The sequence below is a fragment of the Triturus cristatus genome, chromosome 3_1, assembly GCF_964204655.1.
Source record: "Triturus cristatus chromosome 3_1, aTriCri1.1, whole genome shotgun sequence".
Lineage (NCBI taxonomy): Eukaryota > Metazoa > Chordata > Amphibia > Caudata > Salamandridae > Triturus > Triturus cristatus.
The window spans coordinates 488,646,034-488,666,342 of NC_140583.1; the positions used below are offsets into that span (position 1 = coordinate 488,646,034).

General features: G+C 42.2%; 1 protein-coding gene across 2 annotated transcripts in view; it reads left to right on the top strand.

The window, feature by feature from the left end:
• Positions 1-20,309, top strand: part of MAP1A (microtubule associated protein 1A) — a 754,346-nt gene that overhangs the window by 534,437 nt on the left and 199,600 nt on the right. For both annotated transcript variants that reach the window (XM_085644324.1, XM_085644325.1), the window contains one exon: positions 15,369-15,451. In XM_085644324.1, the coding sequence (XP_085500450.1) occupies positions 15,369-15,451 (83 nt within the window). The remainder of the gene's footprint in view (positions 1-15,368; positions 15,452-20,309) is intronic.

The following is a 20,309-nucleotide window of genomic DNA, read 5'->3' on the forward strand; positions in this document are numbered from 1 at the left end:
TCCAATGGAGGAGCTGCCCCTGGTTTGATATCCATGAAAGAGATCCCTAGTAAGGGAATGGTTTCTCTGGAAGGTGGACAGGATCCTCTGGGACCCAGTTGATGTAATGCTCAGTACTAAGTGGCTCGAAGTTCCTGCAGGCTGAGTTCTCAGCGCATTCCTTGTCACTTGTGTTCTTTGAACCTGTAGATTGAGCTGAGGATGGCAAGAACGCAGGTCCTGCAGCGCTCACCATCCACTAAGGCCTCCAAACATCTGTGAACCATGGAAGTCTTGGGACCCCTCATCCCATTCTGCAGGAGGGACCCATCATTTTGAGTTATGCCACTGGAACCCAGATCATTTGAACTCCTGGCACAGCTGTAACGTGTAAATGAGCAATGCAAGGCAGACGAGCACTGTAGAGCTAGAAACCTGAGTGGGTGAGAAACATTAACTGAAGCGTTTCTCTGTTGTCTAGATGTTTGGGGGACAACTCAGACCTTGCACTCATCTAGAGCCTATCCTTGACTCCTCTTGAGAGAGCTGATGTCACGAATTTCACTGGACCGTGAGAGTTCAAGGGAACTAATTGCCCACACCCCCTCGCAAGAGCCAATTATGCCTCATAAATGTATTCATCGGCTCAGCAGGAAAGGTGAAGACCCCCTAGAAGATCACATGGAGGGAACTGGTGCTCTGGCCTCAATACAATCGAGTATAAATCCCTATTAAGACCCTTATTCCTGAGAACATTTAGGGTCAGACTGAGCATCATGATTTTGCACATATGTTGATCTACTTATAGCCAGCAAGATGGTCTTATCAAAATGGCAATTTTTTGTAACGCATACCCGGGCTTGTCACTTTGCCAGCGGTATGTAAGTTTTTATTGTGTTATTAAGATGGGATCCTGGTTCAAGAGAAGCATTAACAAACCTAAGTATTTTATGGGAAGTGTAGGACGAATCTGTGGTGATCTCACATGCACATTTCCCTCTTACTCGTGCAAACCTGAGTTGATCTTCAGGGTCAGGCATTTCTGCCCCCTCACGGTAGTGACAGTGGTACGTAGAGTGTTGCCGCATGTTGAGGGTTACAACCAAAGGGGAAGAAGAGACTACAAAGGCATGAGACATTTCTCTATTGAACAGATGACTCTATGGTGCATTTACTGAGATCATTAAATCCACTTTCTAGTATGTGTATCTAGCATATGGATTTCGATAACCCATGCATGAATTGTGTGCCACCATGGTTAAAAGCACTTCTGGGCATGGTGGAGGTACTGTCGACTCACCTCTCTGCATTCCTATGCTAAAGGTTCTGGTGCAGTCCAGCTAAGGTGTCCGACATGTGTGGTCAGGACCTCCTGCTTCTTGTGCAAGCGGGGGTATCCAATGACAACTCCGGCTGTGTGGCGATTCTTAAAAGTAAACTTAGCTTGTTGTAAGAGTGCATACCCTGCCCTTGTTAAATTGGTTCAATCATTTTAAAGATAATAATCACAAGCACAAGCGCACTTTCTCTAAGGCATGTGCCTTCTGTTCTGTACTCCGATGCACACTTCTGGTGAAGTGTAACTGTGAAATTGAATCATCAGTCTTATATTTTGGTCTGTGTGGTGCAAGTAGACTAGGCTTGATGTATCTTTTATGAACACATAAAGGTATCTTTGGTGTGCACCATGAACTGGGAGAAAACCAGTGGTAACGTTCACCTTCAAGCAGTAACCAAGCTATAGCTGAAAAATTACCCATGATTCAGTTTTGATATGAAAAGATAGTTTGGATGGCAGCAGACAAGATATGAAAGGAAGGACTAAAGTTGCGTGACAATTGAAAAGATGATACCAAAGAAAATACTGCCATGTCCCTCCCTCTTCTATCGGTAAGTAAGCGCCACCACATATTGACTGATCTCTGGTAAACCACACCTGTTGGGTCTGACAATGCAGGAGGTGCAGCAGTTATTTTGTTTACGCTTTAAGGCCACATCCAACTGAAGTTGGATCTTGGTTGTGGGGGGCAGGGCATAGCCATACTCGAAAGGGCCCGCTTTCCCGCTTCCTGTTACATGGCGCAGCACTGCTCAGCGATGGACTCCAGTTTTAAGGAGCTGTGTTTGTTCAGCAGGCATGCAGCAGCCCTGAAATAAGAAGCCAAGATGGCGGGAGAAGAGAATTCCCTCCCCGACGGGAGGAGGCACGTGCCAGCAACGGGTGTATACTTGCTATCAGAGCTAAGAAGGTCGGTGCCAAATTATCACAAGTGGAACCCGACAATGCCGACAAAAGCCCTAACACTTGCATACTCATGATATATATTTTTACGATGGATCTATTACAACTATATTTAACTGGATCACACAGTGCTTAATAAGAGTAGAGATAATTACCTGACCTCAGTCCCGTCAGGAGAAAGAACATACTTAATATCTATGCGGATGTGAGCGGTCAGATTCGAATTTCATGCTGTCGAGCCCTTCTGATGGGTTATTTTAAATGCTGAACCTGCTAGTAATTGCAGTCTTATAACGAGCCCATTTATCTTAATTAATGTGAGATTGAGCCAGTTATCCATCAATGACTGCTCCGGTCATAGTTTTATTTTAAAATGTAATCAGGCTGCTGAGGTGGAAAGGAATGTGAAAGCACATTTAGCCAGAAATAATCGAGATTTTCTGGACAATGCACTTGGACTAACATAAGGAACTTAGGGACTGATTTACACCCTGGCGGACGGCCCGTAGCACTACCATGGGGACGGAGTCAATTATTTTGTTCCCGTGGTGGAGAGGCTGCCCAACTAATTTAAAAGATGGCGGGATTTTCCATTTGAAAATAAATAATGCATCCCTCAACATGGAAGGCTTGTCCCGTGGCAGGGGGATCATTAAAATGGTTTTACTGTTCTTTACCAGCAGGTTTTACCTTGCTGTAAGGTACAGTAAAAAAGGATTACATTTCTGCCCATCTAAATTGGGTGGGTGGACATGTAGTCATTTCTCTGACGGTCCTCAGTCCTAGAGAAATTTGCCCACCGCGGAGGCAGAGTAGTATCCGCTGTGGCCAAACATATGTTCAACCCGAAAATACATTTGGCGGGCAGACTGCTATATTGGTAGGGAAGGTACTCTATCGTCATTGCGACGGAGTACCCTCTCCGCCAATATTTAAATCAAGGCTTTAGCTTCTGGGTTCTTCGAACGCCTGTGTGCTACATAGATCCTGACATTCCCTTCTTGTCTTTTATAGTGTTTATTACCATTTGCTCTAAATTGTAAATGTTTTTTGACAGCACCAGCTCTATATTGAACCTTGTTATTGTCAAAAGCTGGTCTCCCCAACCTCACCTCACAGTAGAAGTGACTTGCCCTTATTTCCTGTGCTTCGGAAAATAAAATGAGGGAGTGTCTAAATTCTTACTGATTTTATCTATCTATAATGAGTAGCTCCAAACTTGTAATTTATTGTTTTATTGTTTGGGTTCACACAGCAGGTATATTGCTTAAAATGTGTGAAATTATAGAAAATTATTTAAAGAATTGGACTATTAAAATTGTTTTCTTCCGGCGAATTATCCACTTCATCGACTGATAGAGTGATCTCAGCATTAGATTTCATCTAATCTTCTGATTACAGGTAGCTGGGTAAATCCTGACTGTGCCTGTACGTGCTTCAGTAAGGAGTCACTTCCGGCATTTGCTATAATAATCAATCTATTATTTTTTCAAAAATATTGGCTCTCCTCTGTAGTGCTTCCAAATGTGTTTTTTGTTTTGCATACATGTTCTGACAGTAATAAACCTCGGTGTTCATTCGAGTTGTGTTAGAATTATGTCTTGCATTTTATTCATCAGAACGCCAGTGCCTATAGTAGTTCATGCTAATATCTCTATTCCACTCTACTATGTAAATATGCAAGATGGTTTGGAAAGATAACGCAACCCTGGCATCGTGCCCCGCTGTCACCAATAACAAAACCACTGCTACCATGACATCCATTCACTTGGGAACCCCATCGGCCCCCTGTCCCCACCACTCCTTTATGTAAAGACTCGTTCCGATCAGCAAAGCACTAATGCCCTTCCTCAATGCTTTCATCGACTCTACCACATTTCTGGACATCTGGAAACAGGCTACCATCAACCCCCTGCTCAAGAAGCCGTCCGTTGATCCAGCCACGCTCTCTAACTACAGACTCATCACCATCCTAACGTACCTGGCCTAGGTATTAGAGAAGCTCACCAATCAATGCTTCACCAACCACCTCAACAACCACTAGCTCTCTGACCCAACGCAGTCCAACTTCAGACCCCAGCTATAGTAGAGAAACAACACTTGATGGCACCACAGACGACATCAGCATGTTACTAGACAGAGGGGAAACTGCAGCCCTCATCCTTCTGGACCTCTCTATAGCTTTTGACGTGGTCTCTCAACCCCATCCCATCAGACGTACGTACGAAGGGCCCGTTTGTCTCTGGTTCTGTCCCTTCATTACGTGCAGAAAGCAAGCTGTCAGTCTGGCAACTTACGCCTTAGTAGCCCGCAAACTCATCTGTGGGAAACCTCAAGCTTTGTCCCTCAACCCTACCCTCTTCAATGCTTGCATGATCCCTCTGGCCCATGTTATCCGTGTCCATGACTTCACCATCCTTTCCTATGCTGAGAACTCGCAACTTATACTATCTTTCTGAGACAGGACCCCCAATACAAAGAACAAGCTCATGGTCAACATGACCGAAGTGGATAATCGGATGAAAGTGAACTGTCTCAAGCTCAACACTGACACACTGAAGTAATTATCTTCCGCAAGAAAAGTTGGTGGACGGCCAAGGTTGGTTCTACACCCACGCCCAGCACTCATGCCAGGAAACTCAGAATCATCATTTACAACAATTTGAACATCTAGGCACAAGTCAACGCTGTTACTGCATCCAGCATCCTGAAGCTGAGAAAAATCTTTAAATGGCTCCCATGCAACATGAGAAAAAAATATCATCCACGCCCTATTCACCAGCATTTGGACTATAGGAATACCCTCTTCGCCGGTATAATCAAGCAACCGTATCACCAAGCAACTCACCAGATGACTACAAACCATCCGGAACATGGCAGCCAGACTCATACTCAACCTCTCATACAGAACTCACATCACATCGCACATTAAGAAGCTCAACTGGCTCCCAACACACAAACATGCTCAGTTCAAACTCCTCACTTTACCGTTTAAGGCACTACACAGCCCCCTTTACCTGAATGATCACATCTCCTTCCATCAACTACTGAGACACCTCCCCTCTCTAACACTCCCACTAGCACACATACAACACATACATAGAACAGATCCTGAGGATAGGCCTTCTCTCAGTGTTTAATTTGAGCCGGTGGTTCCTGGTGCTGGGCACAGGCACCTAATTGTCAACACCAGCACTCATGACAGTCTGCCACATGATGGCAATGTTTGTCTAAATTACAGATTAACACAACAGATGTTTATTAATTCAATACGCATTAAAAAACGACTAATATGTGCTGCCCAAGCCATTCTTATAGTTTGGGGGCCTAGAATTGTCATACTGGTATGGTGTGATGGTTAGTAGCTGTGTTGTTTCTTTCATTGGAGATGCTGGCAGGGGCAATGGGTGGTGCAAGCTGCAGTGGCCTCCTGATGAGAGGGCTTGCACTTAATATTGTACAAATTAAGCACTGCCTTCTCCTATATCGCTCCTAAAGTGTAGAAGAACCTTCCATTTCACATCAGATCCTCCTCCTCTCTTCTTAAATTCCTCTAGAAGCTGAAGACCTGGTTATTCAAATAACCACCATGCCCTAGGCAAGGCCAGGTACACATACCTGCTCAGAGCCAGGATACCCTCCAGGGTGACAGTGCATCATACAAATTAATATAACATAACCTCCTACATCTACAATCGCCTGAAGTTCATTTCATATCCTGGCAGGGCAGACTCAGTCTCCCATCCTTCCAAGGTTGGTTAATTGAGCACCATTAAATTGGATAATAGGAACATCTGTTATTTACAGTGCTTAGAAATTGCAGAAGTGTGGGATGAAGCACTATGTAAACACAAGTAAATCAAGTTATTATGTGACATTCACATTTGTCATAGTGCTCCTTACTTTATCCTCCGGTTGATCTCGTCAGACCATCAATGAGGTTTACCATGGTCACTACACATGGAAGTTTGTTTTCACTGCTTGCAGCTAAGGAGTAATCACATTCACCTCATGCCCTCCCATTGCCTAAGTACAAGGGATCTCCTTTTATTCTGTACAGTGTTGTGGGATGCACCACTGACTTCATCATGCCAAGGCTTGGTAATGCTGTTTCACAATATAACCCACTGTACCAAGGTGCTCAAAGCAGACTTTAGGGTGCCAATATTAATCCTTCCACCCTTTCTTCTCTTTATCTATAGTCTGTCACTTATTTCCTTTTCCCATTCAAGAACTTACAGTTAGATTGCAGCCATTGGGGGACAATAAACTGGTAATAACTTGAGGCTAATGACTAAAGGTGTTATGTAATTTCTTCCATAGTGAAAATTGTCAATGCTATTTCATTGGTACCATTCAGAATCTGAATTGTGTTTTCCTGAGTAGGATTAACCATGTGTTCAAACAATGTCATTTTATAAATCCAGACTTCTTGATACATTATTTGTACTAAAGTAGCATAATGTCTGGGCATACGCATCTGGGACCTGCTTTGCCGGATTGGAACCTGAGGCGCATTGGCCAGGGTAATGGTTTGAGTTTAATCTGAGTATGGTTTCAGGTCAGACTGATGACTGTTACCCTTTGATGTCTGCCTCTGAATTGGAGTCAGTGAGTGTGTTCCTGTGTTTAATTTGTAAAAAATGAAGTGCCAGGGCCCTTCTTGGAAGGCCACTGCAGCCTGCACCACGCAATACCCCAGCCAGTGCTGCCAAAGACAGTACCAACATAACATCTAACCATCACACTCCTACAAGTGTGACAATTCAGGCCACACAAAGCTATAATAATGTTGTGAGAGGCTAGTATTATTCATTTTCAGTTCCAATTGACTTAATAAACATGGCTGTCGTGCTTATCTCAGACAGCAAGAAATATTTAAAAAAAACACATGGCCAATAATCAATCATTAATTCCAAAAACGCTGCATACACATTAATCTTGTGTGTTTGAGTCTTTATTTCATTTTACATATGTTTATTTTAGGGTTTATCGCTGTCATGAAAAACATATCCATCTGGTACAATCAAAACACAAATTAAGACGGACTGCACCAACAATAAACAAAACAAATCACATTGCAATGTAGTATATCATATACAAATATTCAAATATCCATGAGCTATTGAGCAAACCGGAATAATGGCCAATAGATCCAAAAAAGATCACTTAGATGGTTTTTCTACCCCCTTGGTTATAGCATGGGGTTATATAACCTATATTGTGTTGCCACACTAAGTACTATCCCAATAATGTTGATAATTCTTTTTGGAGGCTAATTAAATTATTGTTTGAATCCTAGATAGTAGGTTTGTCTTTGAAGTGGTACTTCTAATAAATCCCCATGTAGTAATGCCAACGTGTTTCGACCTCATAAAATGTAGGGGTATATACAAATCTTTTTGGAGGTCATCATCAGGACAATGGAGAAAAACTCATTCATTCGTAACCAGAACGGTGAACATACACACATCATGTTTGTGGCTGCTCTTCGACCGTATTGTTGTTGTCAGCAACCAAGAGAATCAGTTATTTATTTGATAAGCCAATATTTTCCGGAGAGAATAGGACTTGGTTAGCTGGTCCCCGTCCGGGTTTGAACCAATAACCTGTCTATGTCAGACAGCACCACCATGTGGTGAACTGTCACTAGCTGGTGCTGACAATTAAGTGCCGGTGCCGAGCACCGAAAAACAACGGCACAAATTAAGCACTGGTGTGTGCGTTTACTCAGGGGACCATTTTAAGGTCAGACAGAGCAAAGTGTCTGTGATGACATCACAGAAGGTTGAGGCTGGTGATGAAGAGACAGGTGTCAGGGAGTTGGTAGTCTGTTGAGATTCCTTCAGGTACTGAAAAGGCCCTATTAATGTAACTCCAGTAGATTTTAGTTGAAAACCTACTTAGGACTTCTCTTATTATCAAGAGATAGGCACCAGGTTCCTGAATTAATGAAGCAATTTAGGTATGCCAACACTTACTTCAGTGTGGTGCTTAGAGAATCAAGGATGCTGGTTGAATCTTTACAACATCACTTTAGTGGCACTGGTGGAAGGTGAAACTCTCTGGACGCTGGGAACACTGCGGCAGGAAAAAATGAAAGAGCTGGGAGTGTGACTGAGGTTGAATATGTACCTATTACATGGGTCTATTTTATGAAGCACATGAGCAATGAGATAGCTAGGGTATTTGTCATTCACTAGAAATAATGCTCTGAGGGAAAGAGGAATGTTAGGCAGGAAGGTCATATAGATACGTAGCCAGACGATTAGTCCGTGGCTAGTCTCTTGCAAATCATGTGAGGTATATTGCACAAAGGCGGAACAGATTTTTTTAAAATATACGTTATATTTGTGTGAATCTTTCCATTTGGAGAGTAAGCGTGTTGATGAAAAAGAATACTGAACCCTCACTGATGTCCCATCCAGACACAATTATTTATTATTTGCGCTCTGTACCGCTATATAAAAAGAGTGACACAATGGCTGTCGTGCCACCAAGACTTGATTCTGTGGTGGCGAAGTTTATGGAGTTTAAGAAATTACCATCTTCAGAACCATATCAGAATTATTTGAATGCCTAACACTCTCTGAAGAGGTTGTGACTTTATTTGAATGGAAGGAATAACAACTCTGTGGTTGGGATGCACACCTCTCACTTTCTTAATAACATTGGTTCCATTCGACAAATCTGGAAAAAAAACAGTACAAAAACACACTTTGTCGTCTTAATGACAACATTTGGGTACATTCATTAAGTGGAGGCCAATAAAAAGAGAGTAACAAAAGTGCCATTTCCCATTTTAATTTCCAAACCATTCTTTGCCCCTCAGTACAGGAAAAAATGGTTGATCAGGTTTACACAAAATTCGGCATGAAGGTAAAACGTTACTGAAGGAAGTGGGTGTGCATATTATTGGAGTAAATCCATTCTGTAGGTTTTGAGAAATTAGCATTTGAAAAGGATCCCCGTGTCTTGAAACAATTGAGTGGCCACATAAGTGGGAAGCGTGAGCTCACCTAACCCACAGGCCCATGTGGTGATACCCCAAAGGCGGCCCTAGTGAGTAAAGTATATTTTCAAAACCATCTTTCTGTGAGGTTTGCAAATTCTAACACCCATTTCTCAGTCCTTAGCGCAGTTCCATATATCACGTCTTGAAACCACAAACCTGGCACAAGCTTCTTGGGCATGGGGCCACAAAACTAGGACAAACTTCCTTGACCCGTATTGACCTTCAGTTGAATTCATGAATCTTGTTCTGGAACCACAGATTTGGCACAGGTCCTCGAAATGTGCCCTTTATTCATGGTACTGGACACTGAAGTTTGCCCAGGGCCTAGCTTTGACCACAAAGCCAATATCTGGATCTAGAAATCATGATAGAAATTAACAAAAATAGTAGGGGCTTGAGGGTCCGCGCCCACAGAGGGCTGAGTGAAGGGCCAAGCCAACAACCAGGCTCTGTAGCCACACCTGCTGCACTCGGCCAGATGCTGTGCGCTGTAAGTTTAGCCAACCGCTGCGGGTTGGGTGCAGGCCCTCACCAGAAGCTTGGCCTTGCGGCCAACTCTTTCTACACAGCGGAGGTTGGTTGCCCATAGAGGGGGTGGGAAAGTGTGGGTAGACCACAGGGCCTAGCCAACCTTGCTGCTAACGGCCTGTAAAAAGACACAAAGTTTAAAGTGAAGTTTATAACCTCGGAAATGCAACTGCAAAAACCACAATTAAAGTGCAGTTATGGTTAAGAATTGAAACTAAAAAACTACTGAAATTCATACGTTTTATTCAGGACTACAATATGTAACTCGCACAACAGGCATGCAAACCATATTTCACACATAAAAATACCTAAAATCAAAATGTAATAAAACAACAGCATACAATCAAACTAATCAATAATAATACAATCACAGTTGTGTCTGTTGAAGTGGTTAGGTTAATGTGATATTTTGTAAGATGATTTACATTTGGAATTGCATCTGTTTCATTAAGGTTGTAGTCATTGTGTTTGGTGTGACAGTTATGGTTTGCACGATTGTTTTGCGAGTTTTGGATTGTGGCCCTAAACATAACTTGCGAATCTCAGTGTTTCTTTTAGTTTTAATTCGTACCCATTACTGCACTGCTTAAACTATTTTATATATATATATATATATATATATATATATATATATTACCTACTGGCGGTCGCCAGTAGGTAGTTATAGTTAGGACCACGTTTCCATAGGAAATCCGCAACATTCTATTTTGAATAACTTTGGCGCCGGTTAACGAATCCTCGCGAATTTTTCAAAATAGGTGGGGCGCTACGCTCCGCTCCTACCCTGAAAGTCTCGGGGGGATTCGTCAAGCGGGGGCTGAGATAAAAGGGGGGTCCCAAAACGCGTTTTTCCCATGCATTTTTCCATAGGACCTTTAGACACAGCTACAGCCCGAACGGCTGAACAGAATTACTTGAAATTTGGCAGAGAGGTAGTCCTCAGGTCAAGGAAGTGCCTTTTGTAGGTTTGGTGTAAATCTGTTCAGTAGATTCAGAGAAAATAGCCTTTAAATCAATATATATATCTGAGCCAGCTTACGGTGCGCTTACGGTGCGCTTACCGTACGCGTACGGTGGCGTGCGCGAGCGCGATTTTGATTGGCTGTTAGATCTTAGTAAACATTCGAATCGGTCGAAACCAGGAAGCGGCGGCCGCCATTTTCTCTCTCGCTCTCTGAGTTGGGCAGCAAAAACGATGCCAAAAAATGTCTAAAGAGGCAGTTTCTTGAGATCCTAACCACCCAGCATTGATATAGGGGTCCCCAAACAACCCCCAAGCCCAAATAAAAAAAAAAAAAATTTCGGAAAATTGCCGATTACGCTTACCGCACGCGTACGGTAAAAAAATTTTTTAAAAAAAATTATCCACACCCTCCCCACCCCGTGTGCAAATGGTGCCCGAAGGGCACCATTTGTGCATGGCTTCTTACAGATAAGAAATAAACAAAGAATAAATTTCACAAAGATGCGCATAATATGTCCCCCATGTGCGCACGGTGCGCGAAGCGCATCGTGCGTACATGGCCCATCCCGCATAACGTGGGCACGCGGTGCGCGCAGCGCACCGCGTGACCACCGTGCGTGCACGGCACTAACTGCGTAAAGTGGGCGCGCGGTGCGCAAAGCGCACCGCGTGCTCACTGTGCGCGCACGGAACGAACTGCGTTAAATGGGCGCGCACGCCACGAATGGCGTAAAGTAACTTAGCATTTAAAAAACCGTACAAATTCACTGAAAAAACCATAGGTTTCACACACGTTATAGTTAGGAATTAGCATTTAAAAAACCTTGCAAATTCACTGAAAAAACCATAGGTTTCACACATGTTATAGTTAGCTGTACATTTCACTCGTAAAAAACCAATGAAATTCCCCCGTTATAGTTAGTGCAGGCAACTATAACTCACGCGACCGCAATCTTCTGCTGATGACATATGTGTCTTTATGAAAAAAAAATATTTGTAATATATGTATAGCTAAAATTTAATGGAAGAAGACATGGGCAAATAAGTGTCTAAATACAGTATTAGCATCAGCAGAGGATTGCGGTCACGTGAGTTATAGTTGCCTGCACTAACTATAACGGGGGAATTTCATTGGTTTTTTACGAGTGAAATGTACAGCTAACTATAACATGTGTGAAACCTATGGTTTTTTCAGTGAATATATATATATATATATATATATATATATATATATATATATATATATATATATATATATATATAGTGTATATGTCTCTAAATCGCTCTGATGCACTCACTGGTCATGTTCACGCTATATAAAACTTTATAAATAAATAAATAAATATACATAGTGTATGTGTGTGTATATATATATATATTTATATATATTGTGTATATGTACATACCTAGTGTGTGTGTGTATATATATAGTGTATATGTATATACATAGTGTGTTTGTATATATAGTGTATATGTATATACATAGTGTGTGTGTGTATATACATATATATGTGTGTGTGTGTGTGTAATGTCATCCAAGTTGGGTACAGCATGATAAGGTTCATGCAGATGCATAGATCCTTCAAATGAGAAAGATGGGGGTTGAGTCACAAAACTGTCTTTCCACATTATTTCTCATAGAGGATTATTTGTTTTCCTCTTCAGAAATTTGGTTGAGCAGCATTCCACTAAAACTGGATTGAAAGTTAAAAATTGTTCAAGGAAGTGTCTTTGTTTGGATTGGTATAAATCCAAATAGTAGTTTTTGGGAAATGGGCCCGATTCCTTAGGTCGCAGTCCTGGTACCGAGACCAGACTATGAATTATGAACGCAGAATGGCCCCCTCCTCCTGACAGGATTCGCAGACCCTGCTTCAAAAACCATGTAGCTCACATTTGGAAGGACTATTTGAGAGTCCCCCCACTTCGGCCTGGGACTCTGGGTGTATGCCCTTCTTGTCCTTTTGTTTTTATTTTCAGGATGCGGGCAACAAGATAAAATGTTCTCTCCCTGCAGCCAGGCAGCTAAAGCCTCGAGACCATGGTGTTTATTTTGAATTTCCAAACCCAAATTAGATGCCCTTAAAAAAGCTTTCTCATCCACTGCAGTTTCTTTATTTCTGGCGGTCCGCAAACCTGGGTTGTTCTCTCTCCTTACACAAGCACAAACACACCCCTTCTCTAACGAAAGTTGTACCCCTCTTCTTAAAGATTTAATGTCACTTTTACAGCCCTCACTGCAAATGTCTCGTACTAGAGTACTGTCTGTCATTCCACCTTTCCTCATCTACTGACATGTATTTACGAGGTTGTAGAAACGCCGTACACTACCCAGAAGCCAGAAATATAGGCTTTGTGAGTTCTTGTGTGCCATTGTCAGCTGTGAGCGGTCAATGGTTGCCTTTGCATGGGTCTCTCTTCTTTAGTTTTATGTTCTTGCCACTTGTAAGTAGTCCTGTGCCTCATCCTTATTACTCTTCTCCTCATATGTTCTGTGACTTTACATTTAGTTAATCATCATTCGAATCTACTAGTTCGTATTTTTTCTTTCTCATATCCCTTCTCTTTTATCCTAACACAAACTCTTTTAAATCAATGTCCTCTCGCCTTACCCTAATGCTCTGGCTGGTGTTTCCGTCTTTAATGCCACCCACGCACCATCAGCAAGAACATCTGTTATAGAGTGAGTTTGAAGTAATCACCATAACCCATTCTGAAAAACTATTCTGTGTATGTGCAAAATACCCATCATCTCATCTCAGAAAATACTTTTGGAAGATGTGTGTGTTATTATCAGCCGGAAGTGTTATATTTATTTTTCCCTATCACTTTATCCTTCTGTGAGAGTAAGGGCACTCCTGTACAGCAGTTGTCTCCTAATGCCAGTTCTCTGCCATCCATCTAAATACAAAATACCAGTGGACACCAGTATGTAGAGCATAGGATGCATACACAGTACATAACAACGGTTCCCAGATTATTTAGAACACAAAAGTATCAAAAATATCAAACATCAAAAATGTAACAGGGAAATAGCAGCTGATCTAAGATGAGGGAACGCTATTAGTGTGCACACCCAATGAGCTGCTGACACTGGAATGTGCTTCTCCACTCATGCAAGATGGGAAGAAGCTTAAAGGTGGAGAATTTGATTTTCTCTGGTTGAGGTCGGAATAGTATTTTTTCAGAATTTGCTTGATTGTAGCACAGCCTGGAAAAGTGTTATAATGCAGGCTCAGTGATATTGTTCAGGAAAATTAAACATTATTTGGACATTCTTATATAGAACTCCACGTTGCTTCTTGGATGTCTGAGAGCGCTGTACGGTTCACATAAAGTACACTCTTCTTGGGTGGCATAAGCCTAACCGGTCAAAGGGCATGATCTGATTCAGACATTTCTTCCTCACCACCATTAGGCCTGTAACCTCATCACAGGCCATTCTTCCAATAGGCGTTATGTACCAGGCAGAGAACTTTTAATTGTGAATTATAACTTGATTTATAGATGCTAAATACACAAGCATTGACCGCGCGGCAGTAAAAGTAATGCCGCGCGGCCGTAAAAGCGAAAGTCATCGCGATCGCTCTGAAAGCGAAAGTGATCACGATGACGCGCTAAAGAGCACGAGTTTTCAAAGTGCTGCTGAAGGCTTGCGGTTCGCGCGTGCACGCTTGCGTGAACGCAAGCGCTAGACCAGCCAGCAGCACTTTGAAAACTCACCTCCAAAATGTCTCTTAGAGCCAGCGCATGCGCTGGGCTCAGCGAGACCTAAAAAGCGCACTGAAGTATTGTGAATGTGTCACATTACTGCATGTATCTCTTAAGAGCACCCTTCAACTGTCTCTGCCCTTCACTAACTATGCCTAAAAGGTCACTTGAAAAAAATGTGTCCAAGCAATACTTTTTCTCTTTTAGTTTGTGATGACTTCCAATAGACCAGCACAAGTAGTCGAAAGATAATAAAGGCTCAGCTTATGACAAATGAAACAAGCTAATACAGTTAATGTACTGCTCTGAGTCATTTAACATAGGATTCACTTGGATTCTTACCATCCTAACTCAACATCACCCAAGTCCTGGGTCTTTAGTTTGAAAGAATCTTAACAAAACCTCAGTTCTTCCAAGATAGGTCTCTGACAAACCTCTGATACTTTCCTTCATTCTCACTCTGCCTGTCATTGCTTATTACATTCATACATAATGGATTCCTCCCTGCAGTGAAAGTCACCATCACTAACCTGTCCATACGTTGGTGACTTCCCGGCCGTGATAGATGTGTAAATCTCCTTGGCAGCTCCAATTCAGCAGTGACCCTGAAGTGCCGGAGCGAGAATCCATTATTAATACCCGTGGCACAAAATCTGACATGATTGCTGAATGAGGGCTGCCTATACGATTTATGTTTTCTTTGCAGTGGATATTGGAAGGTAATCAAATGCTCAAGCTGACTTTACTCTGATTAGAAAATTTACTGCGGCCTATTGAGCAAGATTCAATAAAGGTTCGTATCTAGCTCCCTTTAAACTGCTTTGGACATATATAGCTGTTCCTATATATTTAATATTTGGTTTTAGACCCGTATTTCTCTCGTATAGAAAGGCTGGTCTAACCTCTTGGTGACAATTTTGTTTTTCTAGGCCAAAGAACTCTCCACCACAAGAGTGATGTCTTAGAAACTGTGATCGTAGTAAATTCAACGGCAGACAGCATCGTATCAGAGGTAAGATTATTGAGTTTTCCTTCAGTGAACACGAGTGTATGCTCCAATACATTAAAAATAACACAGAGTCAAGTGATCACAACAAAAATACAGTGATTAGAAACCAGTTTTTTCCATGTCGGATGTGAGCAGCTTACCTCAGTCAAGTTTTCTTTGTGTTCTGTTACTCTTAGTTTTGTTTTTCCATTTAGCAATATAGAAGTATAAAAATAAAAAGGAATAAGTCAAAACGAACTGGATCAGCTACTTGCACTTAATATGAGACGACTTAAATCCCTGGGGGTCATCCACCATGAGAGGTATGTTGTGATACAATGCACTTCAGGGCAGACGTGCCAATTTAGCATTTGAATCTAGTTCTGTGAGGGAATAAGACGTTTTGCACTGCAAACAATACAGTTTGCACTGCGAAACAATTTATTCCCTCACATAATACTGAAAAAAAGGAAATCGAAAAATTAGATAGATAGATAGATAGATAGATAGATAGATAGATAGATAGATAGATAGATAGATAGATAGATAGATAGATAGATAGATAGATAGATGGATGGATGGATAGATAGATAGATAGATAGATAGATAGATAGATAGATAGATAGATAGATAGATAGATAGATAGATAGATAGATAGATAGATAGATAGATAGATAGATAGATAGATAGATAGATAGATAGATAGATAGATAGATAGATAGATAGATAGATACCTGTATGAATTATTATTTATATAGTTTGAATCAAAGATGTCTGTGAATTGTCGAGGTTCCCGCTAGGGCTTCATTCTTTCACCCTTTTAGAGCAGTGTCAATGTGGCTAAGTGAATTGGGATCCAGGAATAAGAAGGTGATCAGTCTGAGAGGCAGATGTGATGCTGGATTCTCTGACTAGCAAAAGAATGGGACTATAATTAATTGAACTGAATGTCATTGGAATATGAATTAATTTTCCCATTAAATCAGAAAAAGACATATAGGCATCAAAGACACGGAAGAAAAGAACTCACTGAGATTTTTATTCATTGACTTTATCACAAATATTGTAAGAAATAAGACACTGAGTACACAGAGACATTTTGTTATCTACATTCTTGTGACCTATTAATAGATAATTTCATAGTTCCACTTTAATACTCATTCTACAGACAGGAGAAGTGGAACCAATATTGAGGTTTCAGAACTGATTTGTGATGTTTCTCTTTCAACTATCATTTTCTGGTTGTCTCTCAGACAGCCTTTTGCTAGGTGATGGCTCTCACAGTAGCAGCAGCTATTCTTGCTTCAGCGTCTACAAATCTCTTTGTCTAATTCAGTAAGCAATTGCGCTAGCTACCGGAGATATTGTGTTCTTCTGACCAGTTTTGTATACTGTTTCACTTTGTACATATTCACTGCACCACGAGCACTGTGCACCTAAAGTCACCTTATCACTTGTCACTTTAATCTCTTTTTCGTGTTTTGACAGCACTGTAAATGCTTGTAAATATGCATGGGAGCTTCAATTCTTTTGAATACAAAACTGCTACATGCATCTACTAATGAGTGCTGTGTATTATTATTATTGTCTTGGTGTTCCTACATTCTTGAATCTGTATGCTCTAGTTAATCTGAATGTTTTGCACTAATCAACCAACTTTGATTAATTCTCCATCATAAATAGCTTTTTCCTTACTTCGACAGAACCACTGTAGCTTTTTCTAATACATACCGAGGTTCTGAGGGACACAGGGTCACCCCATTGTGGTTATACTACCAAGCAGAAAGAAGCAAGAAATCTCAGCACCTGGCTGTCATCAACCTTTCTAAGTAGTTATCGGGTACAAAGAAAAGGGCAAACCTACTTAGAAACTTTGACACCTTTAACAAGAGAAACTGATGACCTACCCCTCACTTCTACCATCTACCCTATGTTATTACTCAGGAAGAACTAATCAGCAACCCTTTGTTAAAAAGGGCCTCACAGATTTGGTGGGGTAGCCTATTCTCCAACCGCCCTCCCTTCAGTTCTGGGTCTATACCCTCTATCCACAGGGCTGCAGTCAATACACTCCTACTGTGTAGGGAAGCTGTATCTACTCTCCATCACGTCATGCAAAATGCATCCCACTGGTCCATGCACTAAAACTTTCATCACACAAAGTCTTACCACTATGCACTGTGGGGCAGATTTACTAAGGGCTTGTGTTACCCTTGCGTCAAGCAAGGAGAGGCAAGGCAACACAAGTCCTTAAAGGGATTTACAAATCCAGAGTAATGCAAGGCAGCGCAAATCACTGCCTTGCGTTTTTTTGCTTTTTTTGTTTTATATAGCGCGATCTAAACCCAAAGATATTGGGTATCAGAGTACTTTACATAGCACCAGTTTTGTTACACACATTCATTTTTGTCCGGCAAGGGGAGATTAAGTAATTTGCCCAGAATCAAAGGATGTTGGGCGTCGTTGCCGAGACTCGAACCCGGTTCCCCAGCTTTGACATCGGCCGCTCTAGCTGTAAGGCTACATCCTCTCGCGTTACCTTGTGTCGAGAAGGCGTTCCACAGGTGGCGCATGGGCGTTCTCATGCATCTACCCATGGACTCTGACGCAATCCCAGATTTTCTAAGCTCAGTAAACCTCAAAATGGTATGCATTCCCAAGTGAGGTGTAGCAAGGATAAATATCTGTATTGCTCGTTGCTTTCTCTTTCAATGCATGCTGCATCCTGCAGCATACATTGAAAGATGAAAACGCCTCAAAGGATTGTTTTTGTGCAGGAAGGAGCCCTTCCTTCACAAAAACAATCCTATTCATAATACAGGCACTCTGGCATCATGGAGCAAGGGTGCCTGTGTTGGCACTAGGCAGCACACAGTGCACCAGTTCAAGGAAAGAGAAGAAATACATCATATCTTAGTAGATATGGTGCATTTCTGCTCTCTCCCTATCAAGCAACGCAGCACAGCAAGTTGTTTTTCTACCTTGCCTGACTTATTTGTAAATCTGCCACTTGCTATATACCCATCTCACATACACACACATGGAATGTCATGACAATGATCTGGGGGTCACATAGAATCCCTCTGTGGGCTATTAAAGCCGATCTATCTGGAGCATTCATCCCCCCCTCCTCTACTCATCAAAGCTTTCTTCTGACCTTGACCGTCCCTTTGCTGATTGCCATATCCCTTTGGCCCCCTTCATTGTCCATTAACCATTTTTCATGACTTCAGTTATCTTAGTTTCGTGAATTCTTTCTGCCATCCTTCACAGATCACACTCATTTTCATCCATCTACCATTAAACTCCTCTGCCAAGTTTCAGTTTCTATGTCCTCAGATTTACCCTCAGAAAACTGTGCCAGCATCAGACCGCACAATCAGTAGTCAGTGTATAATTGTCCCAGCTTTTTATTTACTTTGCAGGCTCTGATTGTTCACCAAATACTTACCAGTTCTATATGGGAGCTGAAGAGGTGGTGGTTTCTAGAGGTTGGCAGTATACGAAGCATGAAAAAGAACCATTTACAAAAGGGATATCGTAATACATGTGGTCTAGACTCACATAGGCGTGCTCTTGCTCCTGATCTTCTTCCTTCACTTGCAGGTCCTCCTGTGCCGTTAGGCATTGGCCCTCCTCCTAGTCCTGCTCCAAATCCTCCTTTTCTGGGTTGTTTTGGTTCTCCTGATCCTCATTGTGACATTGGTCTAACTAGTTCTGGTCACCCTAGTGCTGGTTTCCTGAATCAGAGGGGCCTGGTTGTAGTGCTTCCTGACCCTGGTCTTCCTGGCCCTGCTCCTGGCTCATTGTAGTGATGGGGTTTTATTGTAATCATCTATGTAGAATTGTCCTGGTTCTGTGGAATTAAGTATCAGAACAATTAGAGTGTTCTTTGTATTTATTAAGTTGTGTTAGAATGTTAAAGGGATTAATTGGAGCTGGCGATATTGCTGGTTGCCTGGGCCTCACTCTGGGTTCCCAAATAGAGAAGAAACCTACATCTTCATTGAGTCTTCTGGTCATTACTTCACTCATCCTCATATTAGCCCTTCCATGGCCTCCTCATCCTGGGACTACTGCTCCTCATCCTGATTCTGCTGGTCTTCTGGGTCCTTATCCAACTAGCCCTGTTGTTCTGGTTCTCCTAGGGCTGGCACTCCTAGTCTGCCTGGTTTGGGTAATCCAGATTCTCATTGCTGTTGTCCTTGTGGTACACCTGGTACTGCTTCTATTGGTCCTGGTCCTCATTATTATATCCTCATGGGCTGGGCCTCGTAAGCTTGGACCTGGTCTGGTCTCATTAGTCCTTGTGGCACTGGTTTTCCTGGTTCCACTGATCCTTGCCAGCCTGGTCCAAATACCAGAGTTCCTAGTCCTCCTTCTCCACTTGGAACTTCATGTCCTGGTCCCTTGGTTCTGACCTCTCTGGTCTTACCAGCCCTCTTCCTGGTCCTGCTTATTCTGTTCCTTCTAGTCCACCTAATCTTCCCGCATCTGGTCCACCTACACCTGATCTTATTAGTTTTCCGGGGTCTTCATCCAACATGTCATGATACTCTTGGCTCTGGTCCTCCTGCTTGTAGTCATCTTGTGACGAAGCAACCCATTCGCTGAGTGCTAAGTCGAGCCCTTAGTGTTGGTCTCCTTGGTCCTGGTCGTCCTGGTCCTTCTTATCCTATTGCGCTTGTTATCATAAAGTTTGCCTTTTTGCCATCATGGCCCTTCCTGTTTCCCCCAGTGTTTGCTCATCTGGCCCTACTCTTTTGTGGTCATCTTGGTTCTAGTTACTATTCCTGGTTCTCCTCACCGTCAAATTGCTAGTCCTGGTGCCACAGGTAATGTTCCATCTTGCTTCTTGTGCCCTGGCGCTCTTAGTCTTTGT